The sequence below is a fragment of the Thunnus thynnus genome, chromosome 10, assembly GCF_963924715.1.
Source record: "Thunnus thynnus chromosome 10, fThuThy2.1, whole genome shotgun sequence".
NCBI lineage: Eukaryota > Metazoa > Chordata > Actinopteri > Scombriformes > Scombridae > Thunnus > Thunnus thynnus.
This window is the reverse complement of record NC_089526.1, coordinates 17,857,632-17,868,352: the sequence shown is the minus strand read 5'-3', so window position 1 is coordinate 17,868,352 and position 10,721 is coordinate 17,857,632. Positions and strand designations below refer to the sequence as shown.

Genomic DNA, 10,721 nt, shown 5'->3' with positions numbered 1-10,721 from the left:
ATTGTCCCGAATTCATTTTTTGAGACAAACAGACATCCCTCTGAGGTATTAAAATAAGGTTGTTGTTATATTATAATATACGAATATTTGCCCGTTTTCTAAATTAACAGCAAGAATATGCTCTGTCAGCGGTGGCCAATCCTGTCACATAATAGTCTACCATGTATATAGGTCAATGTTCATTTTATTATCATAGCTTCATCTATGGCCCGTCATTATTGTCTTTAAGGTTGCACAAATCATTTTCACACATTTTAATCTGAGCCTATCGATTGTTTTAATAATTGGTTAGTATAAAGAAATGTCAAGAAAAATGACAAATCCCTACACAATTTGTCAGAAAGCCCAAAAGTCTCTTAAAATTGCTTATGGCATTTTACAAAGAGAGAAAAAAAGATTGATTTGCAGCCGTTGATAGTGCCACTGTTTGGACTAGTAGATTGTCTGTAAAGTTGGTAGTAAAACCAGTCTGTGTGCTCCAATAGTTTTTCTCTCTCAAGTCTGTTCTTCTTGATCTGAGAAGTACCTGATTCAGCTGCTAAGATGCACCGACAAGTTAACTGCTCAGAGCATTTGTCTGAAAAACAGTAAAGTCAAAGGTATTCAGTTTACACAGAAAGCAAACAAATCTTCACATCCGAGAACCTGGCACTGTTTGACTTATCATTTTAAAGTTTATTTGGTTTTCCTTTATATAATTTTTAATTCTATCTTATTTCAGGCAAATATAATTGGATCACTGACTATGCTATTTTAAAAGTTACTCCCAATTATTTACCAATTTGCGTTTTAGTTTTGAAAGAATATCTATTCATATTCCGGTTGTACTTACGTTTTATTTAACTTGACGCACTCAACACTGTGTTTGGCAACTCGTGTGGTTGGATGCAAAACCGCGTCCTCTGTTGGTGTATTTTTCTGTACAGTTCCATTCATGGTTTCCAAGGTACAGTATAGCCTATTTATAACAGAGACACAACAACTATTTTTTTGTATTAATCATATCAGGCTACTTGCTAATTTATAAAAAGAAGACTTTGGAAATGTTGTCCAATAAGCAACTATCTTTATCACAATGGTTAAACCAAAACAAAACAAAACAAAGCATTGATTGAGGTCATTAATTAAAAACACTTAATTAAATCTATCTCCACTCAGGCCTATAATCATAAATTAACCAGAATCAGAGCCAATAAGCCTATAGGTGAGAGCGTACACACTTACAGGCTGCCCACTATAACTAACATTACTTGCTTCAGGTATATGCACTACAAATGCTAAAGACAAACCATTGTTTATAAAAGAAAACCAGGAAGAACATGCTGTTCCTCAACCTGCCAGACATCAAAAGCTCCTCAGCAGTTTTATAGTGTGTTTCCTCTGGCAGAGTGTTAAAAAAAACAGGGCCTGGCTGCAGGACACATGCCAAGTGTTATGAATATTCATTTACTAGGGCAACCTTTCGCTCTGTATGAAAACATGAGTGTGATGTTTGTGTTTTGTAAATATTCCACTCCTTCGCAAGATTATATTCAAAATGAGGACAGATGTTTGATCTTTGCATGTCATCGAGGTATAAACTGTTATTAAACTGCTCGGTGTCACTCACTCACTACTCCAAAGTGTTGCTGTCATAGCAGAAATTATAACCTGTGCAACAAACCTTGTCATCTTTATTCTTTATTGCCTTAACAGACGAGCTCTGCCTGGAGGAACAAGAGAGAAATTTATTCTCTGAGCCATTGGAAGAACATCTTATTTTCTGTGAGGGTGGTAGTGTTATCACAGTGTCCCAGTTTCACTTCCATATCCCACCTTGATGAATGTGGTAGTGCAGCGATACTGTATAGCTCTTCCTGTCAATTTGTCTGCCATTTGACTCCTCACAGACAGAGGACTCTCAGATCTGTCTATGGTTGACAGGATGAGTAGACATTTGCATAGCTCATTGATGACAGCTTTCTTTGATCCTCCTTGCTGTGCCTAATTATCACCATTTCTTTATGCAGCATGGGATTCTGCATCTTTACAAGGTATCTCTCTCCCTCTGCTGCATCCTTTCCCTTCTACTCCTACTACTGTAACACCCTCTTTAAACGGATAACAAACATATGGGACACACAAAAAGAAAAAAAAGTCTGAACTCAAACAGAAGTAAGTGTTCTGGCAGAAGAGTTTAGGCTGGAAACAGAACAAGAGCTGCAGTTGTCTTTTAAGGGCAACGTTCACTTGGATAAACTTCCTGGTTTATCATCAAAGGCTGTCATGAAGATGAAGAATGGAGAAATCCTGACAAAGCTTTGGTTTATGGCTTCTCATTATGTATTTGTACAGAGGATGTAGATGATTATACTGGCAGAAGTGCAGGGTATTTCTGAACTCCAACAATCAGTGCAGTGTCACAAATCAATAATATAAATCATAACCTCTTTAAAACTGATTTGATTTTATACCGAAACCAAAATGAGTGGTAGTTTCCATGGTTAGTGTTCAGCTCTGTTCAGTTTCCTCTTAACATGCCTATAAGTATGTGTGTAAGTTAATCCCCTCCCTATGTGAATCACCATTGGCACACACAGTGATATTCCATTGCTTTCAGCCATGTACCTGAACAACAGTTGAGAGGATAAACATCAGACTGTTTGTTTTGTTTGGAGTTTTCTGACATTTTCAAACTGCTCGAAACAGTGATAAAACCCTGTAACAATAAGGCTTTTGACTTTTCTTCCTCCTCCGTCTTGATTGCCTTTCAACAGCTGCCTGGTTTTGGACCGACTACAAAAGCAAAAGCAAAAAAGGCCTCCAGACAGAGCAATTATGGTTTTATTTACCATTCCCGTTCTTACAGCTCTCCTTTTCTCTCAACTTTGTGATCATTGATCAGATTAGAGAAAAGTAGAGCTTCCTCATGTGATTCATCTCACATAAAAACTTCATTGACAAATGAACACTGTGGGTGCCAAACAATTAGGTGTAAAAGATACTGTAGCGTTAAAGGGATAATCCACGCAAACAACAGTTATGTCTCTTTAATGAAATGTATGATGGGAAAATCAATCCTGGGTTTCTTTTAAACCTCAATACTTGAGACTAATCTGTCCTTGAAGGTCTTTATTAGAGTACAAAGAGAATATAAATCTTTTGCTAGATCTTAATGATAGACTTTGGACAGCGAAATCAAACACACCAAAAATCTCACATGAAATGTGTTCAATTAAAAAAAAACCCACCCAAGAGAGGTCATTTTAAAGGTGACGCTGATATGATTCAGCAGGTATGAAGCGGGTGATTAAAGATGAACTCTGTGTTTGCTTTCCTTTCAAATTCAGCAACAGCCTACAGAAATTCACCTTTGAAGTGGAGTGAAAAAAGCTGTTGGCCAACAACAAACAAAGGGCACATTGTCTGAACCCGGCAGCTGACATGCAAAGCGGCAGAGCATTCACAGAATGCAAAACATGCTCATACGAACAATGGAGCCACTGATCTGTTCATGTAAACTGTGCGTATGATACATTTCAAAACCAAATCATCTTTCAACTGTTTTGTCTTTAGGTCATATTGGTGGGAACCACGTGCAAATGCTCAGACATCATGAGCTCATATCACTTTGCCGGGGCCCGTCTCATTAAACCAGATTACTCAGTTAGGCAGATGACTGCATTGAAAGTCGGTCAGATTGTTCTTTTTAACATCCAGATTTGCTGATTTATATTTCAGATTCATGTGGGTTTCTGTTTTTTAACTCAGCATAGTTAACTTGATAATCCTGCTACATGAGACAGACTCAAGATTTACTGAATTTATTTTTATTGCTGAGGCCATTTTCATTTATTGCCTCTATTGTGATGATCATATATCTCATAAAATGCATTAAATCCTAAAAACCTCTGTACATGTGTAAAACATACAACAGCATCCTTGCGCCACCCAGTGGTGGTCCCGAAAGCTTCGATAAAAACTTGCCAAGACCACTCCCCAGCTGCATTATTCCACAAACACACACAATCATAAACAATATTGTTTATTACAGTACAATGTTATATACAAAATAAAGTCAAAATGAACATATGAAACCAGAGACAGAGTTTAAAGATGGTTTGTTGTTAGCATAAATATAACTGACAATAATAAATGAACATTTTCATTGAGTAAGTGGAGTATGAGAAATGTCCCTTTTAAAACATATAAACATAACCTATGTAGAAAAAAAGGCATGTTAAAGGTATAGTACAAATTTTTGGACATACAGCGGTATCATGTGTAAATATTACCTCAGGCTACAGATGAATGCAGTGAGCTAGCAGCTTGTCAGACAGAAATGACGACAGAGCAGTCAACACGTTTTAAACTTCCACAACATCTGATGCTTCACGGTCCATGAAAGCTCCTGAACCATCATGGAACTGCTGTTCATTTCTGTCTGACAGGCTGCTGTTTCATTTGGGTCTGTACACTGATATCACTATAAGAAAGTAAGCAATACAATTACTTTATGTAAAAAAATATGAACTATCACTTTAACATGGGAACCGTAATAAGCTGTGGAAGTTAAAGCTGCATGTTACATTAAAAACATCAAACATTTTGAAAGTGAGAGGAGAGTAAACAGTTAACAATAGATTAATAGAGCATAGAAAATTCAAGCATTGGGTGCTTCATCTTAAGTCAAACTGCCTCTAACGAAACTGACATGGATTTGGTATTTTAAGGTAGCACCAACAAAGTCACCTGAAGGAATGCTTTAGCATTTGTTAAAACAATGTTACTTTCACAGACTGAGCCATTATTTAACTTTATGGCACAAATTAACTGACGAGGCTTCATAAAAAGCTGTTAATGTTGTAGTTTTCCAAACTACAAACAAACCTGGCGTGGAATTGACAGCTCATGAACATTCATGTGCCAGCCTTTGAGCATTGTCATAAGTTCAGACACCATTGACTAGGTTTGCTTTTTCCTCCTTCTGTCTATCCACCGCTCGGTCCATAGCCTCCAGAAACCTCTCCAGAGTCACGGTTGGTGTCTGCAGGCAAACAAACTACATTAAAAAACAATCCAATTTTTTTTTTCATGTACACTGTAGAACAAAATCAAATACGTACCTTTACAAACAATGAATGAGCTAGAAACGGTAACTTCCTGAGTGCTCTTCCACTCAAACCTTTGCTTTTTCTGGGAATGACAAAGAAAAACAGCATTAGCCTCTGGCTGTTTCGGTTACTAACTGGCACTTGATGTTGTGACTAAAACAGAGTTTAGTGTGATTGGTGCTATTGCATTATAAGAGAGTGTACTCACAGAGCAATGTTCCTCAGGTTCAGACTGTGTTCAGACACCTCACTCTTTGCAAAACCCATCGTCTCAAGCTCAAACATGGTAAACAGCTGCTGCCGGGGGTAGATGATCTGGCACTGCACATATCACATATCATGACTTATGGGAAATTCAAATTCATCTTCTCACTCTTTTACATTGTGTTTCTTTTGTACTGTTGCTGCTTTGAGGCATGTTGGTAATAAAGCTGAACATCATTACTATCTTGTTGTGACACATAAAAACATACCCTGCAAAAATTTAAGTAATTAGTCGATATGTCCGTTATTCCATTATTTAAAAAAAATCGTAGTTCATGCATACAAGTAGGGAAAACAATCTGCCAAGGTGGTGAGATTTTATGTTTCAATACACATAAATTTGTTTCAACAATTTGCTGGAGGTGCACCCCAGTAGCCTACTGGTTAACATGCATGCCACATAACGACAACGTCCACAGTTTAATTCTGACGGCAGACCTTTGTTGCATGTCATATCCCATCACTCTCTCCTCTTGTTTCCCGTCAACTGTCACTATCTGATAAAAGATATAAAATGGCCAGAAAAAAATATGTGTCATATATGTATAGAAAAAAAGAATTTTCTGGAATCCAGTGCTGTCCTCTTGATATGAATGCAGCACACTACATTATTTTGGCCCTGCCATTTTGCCACCTTTCCATCATAAATTGGTAGGAGGCCACACTATCTCTAGAGTTGTAACGATTAGTCAATTAATCGATTCTCGACAAATGTGCCAAGAATTTGCTGGTTTCAGCTTGTCAAAAGCGATGATTTAATGCTTTTCTTTGTCACACATTACAGTAAACTGTATATATTATGTATATACACACACACATGAGTTTTAATTAAATTAAAAAATTATTTAATTAAAATAATCACTACTAGCAGCCCTAGCTACCGTCCTCTTTCACAGACGGACAATGTTTATGCATTTTCGTCTTTTTTACAGTGTTCTCAAAAGCTGTTTCATGAAATCTTGTTGTGTTCTGTTCTGTCAAATGGAAAGGACTGCATTTATATAACCATTTATACAAAGTGCTTTGCACAATTTGCATCACATTCACGCACAAGCTACCATGTAAGGTACTGGCCTACTCATCAGGAGGAATTGGGGTTCAGTGTCTTGCTCAAGAACCCTTTGATGAACAACCCGCTCTACCTGCTGAGCCTTGCCCGTAATTCTGTCTTGTGTGATTCCCGTAACGAAGACAATCCCTCATAATCTAGTAGATTTATCATACCCGCTGGCACTGGAGTGTTTTTCTTAAGAAAAACATGCCCAAATTTTGAACACAGAAGTAAAAGACTATTATAAATAATTCTATAATTGACAATAGTAAATGAGTTGCCGGGTAGTTCAGTTACCTTCATCAGCTCCTCCAGGCAGGAGAGGTAGATGTTGTAGATGCCCTTCTCAGATGGAGGTCCGATGTACTGCTTGATGTCAGCTCTGTCCACAAAAGCCAGGTCAATCTTTTCTGTCACATTGGAAGTCGTCAGGATCACAACGTTGGAATGTCTGGAATATGAGCCCAAAAGTCAACACCCAACAAACTTGTGTCAACAGAACAAAAAAAAAAGTTTGATGGTAAGATTTCCCAGTGAAAATAGTAATCAAGCGTAACCACAAGAATGTAAAATTAAAGCTTAATTACCGTAATGTGATATAATTTAAGAGAGATCACACAAGAAATAAGGAATAAGCTTTGTTTTCTGACCGTTTGATCTGGTCCAATTGAGTCAGGACAGAGTTGACCACACGGATGGCGTCAGAGGGTTCTGTTCCCGCTTGGCAGGCGTTCCTCGCTGCTGTCAGACTCTCCACCTACACAACATAAAACAGGTCAGTCACAGCAGAAACACTCATGAACATGGGAGTATGTTTCAAGTAGACAAGCATATCTTCTGTCAAATTCTGGTTGACATGAAACCAAATCAATAAAGGACTGTGCTAAATAAATATGTTTTGGGGGCTCTGATTAAAAGCTTATCTTTACCTCATCAATCAGAACAAACACAAGAGCGTCTTTGTCATCAATCAGTTGTTGGATCTTTTGAAACATCTTCGTGACCAGTTTACCGCTCTGTAACAAAGAGGCATGGTTAGCTACCAAAATATTATCAGTTCCATCTAGAACAGCCTCAAACTAAACACATAAACAAAAAAAAAAGAGCCAGGTGTACCTCTGAGAACCACTTTGAGAACAAGCTGTGGCTGTTTATCTCAACAAATTGCCCATAAGAATACCTGCAGGGAGAGGAGTGTATGTTGAAATGAAAGGAGAAGGTATAGCTGCTGCTGAAGTGGTTTTACTAAAATTGGAATTGTCTTACCGATTAGACAGTCTGATTGACAGCTTCTGGGCAAGAGCTTTGCACAGTGACGTTTTGCCTGTGCCCGGGGGTCCTAAGTGTGGGAATACACAGAGTGATAAATCAATTGCTCTACGTACATCATCTCTGACACAACTTGATACCAACAATGATCAAAATTGCTGGTGGGTTCATTTACCATGAAGCAGCACAACGCGGTTCCACGAAATCAGGTTGCTGTCGACATTTTTGTCGGAGAAGTAAATTGTTGTTGTGACATAATCCAGGAGCTGAAGGAAAATAGGGACAATGTGAAAATTAGCACTATGGAAAAGTTATGTGATCATTTTATTCTCAACTTCCATTGTTTTTACCTGGGTTTTGACTCCACTCTCATATACCAGACTCTCCCAAATGCCATGGAATTCAGCTGTTTAAAAAACAAACTATTTTAGGGGAATATTCAGATAAGATAGGTTTTAATGAGCCAAATGGAAAAGATGTTAGTTCAAGTAGCACAGATGAAAGATTGAGATGAAAAGACAAGGATGTTCACAATGCCGATTGATTAAAAGCAAATTAAAAGAATTCAAATACAACATTAACGTTTAACCCAGCCTTGATCTATCTTTTGATTACGAAATGTCCATTCCCTGAAAGCTTAAAAAGTGGTTCTAAAACAATTGTAGTTTTCTCCATAACAGAGAGATGAGGTTTTGGTCGGGTTGTTTACAATGAATTCCAGGTTTTCACAGCAGAAAAAAAAAAACAAAAAAAACCTAACAAACATTCACAGAAATTTCTCCACTCCTGCTGCATAATCCACTTTTCCATTACCCTTTCCTAATCTTAATACATTCCAAACAATCATGTTTCTACAAGAGCTGCAATGATTAATCGATTAGTTGCCAACTATTAAATGAATCACCAACTATCTTGATAATTGATTAATTGTTTTGAGTCATTTTTTAAGAACAAAATGTCCAAAATTTCTGATTCCAGCAACTCAAATGTGAATATTTTCTGGTTTCTTTAGTCTTCTATAGTATTAAACTAAATATCTTTGGTTTGTGAACAGAACAAGACATTTGAAGATGTCACCTTGGGCTCTGGGAAACAGTGACTGACATTTTTCACCCTTTTCTGGACCAAACAACTGACCGATTAATTGATAATGAAAACACACATTACTTGCAGCCCTAATTTTCACTATAGGCTCTTGCTTACTAAGATATGCATGAGGATTGAGACAGAAGTAGTGTATTTAATCTGTAATATACTGAGCATACAGAGTTTTTGGGTTGACTATCACATTAAATCATGATGAATAATACCCTGTATGCCTAAAGGATAACCTGTTGGTTTACACTTTAGAAGGATCACTCCCTGTATTTAGTCTTGCCTCACTGTCCAACTTCAACTGGAAATACATCAAATTTAAAAAAAAGCTGTTCTATTCAATGTGCTGTACTCCACAATGTCTAGTGTCACCTGCTGGCAGCAGCCAGTGATTGGCTGCTGAAAGCTCCTCATCCTCCTCCAAACTGAGCGTGCTCGGTCCATCCTCATTCAGAGTGAAGATGTGAACAGAGACAGAGCAACTCTTCAAATCAAGGGGCTGAGTGAGGAAGACAGTGAATTGAAATAAACAAATCAAAACATAAAACATAAAATAATATAACTGAATATTTTTTACAAAGTAAACAAAAAGAACAGACCTGTGTTACCATTTCCTCTATATCAACTATAGCCACAGACTCCACGTGTTTGCGTAGGAAGTCTTCATCAAACTCTGTCCATCTGTAGTTTCCAAATACCATGCTGTGACGATTCAGCAGAGACAGAACATGCGTCCTCACCTCAGACAGTTTAGCAGTGCTGAAATGTAGAGAAAAAAAGACAATGCACAAGGAAGTATTACTGCAATCACATATTTTACTTATCATTACTATTAGAACCGCAACGGTTAGTCGATTGACAGAAAATTAATTGCAAACTATTTTGATAATTAAGAAAAAAATGTCCAAATTCTCTGATTCCAGCTTCTCAAATATGAATACTTTGTTTTCATTTAGTCTTCTGTGATTATAAAATAAGAGTTTTGAGGATGTGTGAAACAGTGATTGACATTTTTCACCAGTTTTGACATTTTATACACCAAACAACTAATCCAGAAAATAATCTACAGATTATAATATATATGAATAGTGAAAAATAATCATTACTTGCAACCCTAAATACTATAATAATTGGTTTTCCTTCCTGTGAAGGCTGATACCATACTGATTCCTATAAAGATATGGGTCTTACTAGAAATGCATTTGCAAAACCAATTAGGCTTTTCAAGCATTTCCTAATGTATTTAAGTGTTCAGGAAAAATGTGACATTCAGTCGTTAAGTGATCTGTTGACTCAAATGACCAAAAACATATTTTCTCACTGCATATTCAGTATATTAATGCATCTCCGTGAGTGCTCCTCCCTCACAGGTTGCAGTCAGTTAAACTGTATGTGTGCCTGCACTTGTCTTTTCTCCATTCATGGGAGGATCTGTGGTTGAATCTGGACTCCATAATTTATTAACCATCATGTTTGAACAACCAAAGCTAACCCACCTTTGAGATTTAACAAGGACCTCCACATGGACGTCTTGTTTTTGGTTTCCCATCTCCATTCCTGTAAAACTGTTGACATCAGAGCAACATTCAGTTTTACCAGCAATAACATTATCCACACAGGGTAACTGGCTACTGTTCAATCATGTGACTGTTACTCCAACTAAGTTTGCCTAAGTTTTGCTAAATTTAGCTGGTTAAGTTCAGATAGCATGGCAGTCAAAGCGATGCTAACTTAGCTGGCTAACATCCCTCAGAGAGTAAAAGTAAACAAGTTTGATGCGTCAGTGAAACGGAAACCATACCTTACAGCATTCACGTTGTCAAACTGATAACTTGCACGGACCAAATTCGTAACACTAAAGAAACTACGGTCCGGTGTGTTGTTAGAAAGCTGACAGTCAATCGAATTCAGCGGGCTAAATGTGTTCAACCGGAAACACGTCCTTTGTT

The 10,721-nt window shown here is 37.4% G+C and overlaps 1 protein-coding gene across 1 annotated transcript; it reads right to left on the bottom strand.

Annotated features, from left to right (window-relative positions):
• Positions 1–4,008: 4,008 nt before the first annotated feature.
• trip13 (thyroid hormone receptor interactor 13) lies at positions 4,009–10,714 on the bottom strand. The gene is made up of 14 exons (XM_067601683.1): positions 10,574–10,714; positions 10,269–10,337; positions 9,372–9,531; positions 9,145–9,271; positions 8,028–8,083; positions 7,853–7,943; positions 7,675–7,747; positions 7,525–7,588; positions 7,338–7,424; positions 7,059–7,165; positions 6,706–6,859; positions 5,302–5,414; positions 5,106–5,175; positions 4,009–5,026 (listed from the first exon to the last, which is right to left on the bottom strand). Exons 2-14 carry the CDS (start codon positions 10,325–10,327, stop codon positions 4,931–4,933), a joined length of 1,257 nt encoding a protein of 418 aa, XP_067457784.1. The 5' UTR covers positions 10,328–10,337; positions 10,574–10,714; the 3' UTR covers positions 4,009–4,930.
• Positions 10,715–10,721: the final 7 nt, after the last annotated feature.

Excerpts from the sequence above, each read along its gene's own strand:
- trip13 (XM_067601683.1), bottom strand. The coding sequence starts at position 10,327 with ATGGAGATGGGAAACCAAAAACAAGACGTCCATGTGGAGGTCCTTGTT. Across the intron at positions 9,272-9,371 it reads TAGAGGAAATGGTAACACAG|CCCCTTGATTTGAAGAGTTG; the intron begins GTCTGTTCTTTT and ends TTCCTCACTCAG. Across the intron at positions 5,027-5,105 it reads CTCATTCATTGTTTGTAAAG|ACACCAACCGTGACTCTGGA; the intron begins GTACGTATTTGA and ends GTTTGCCTGCAG.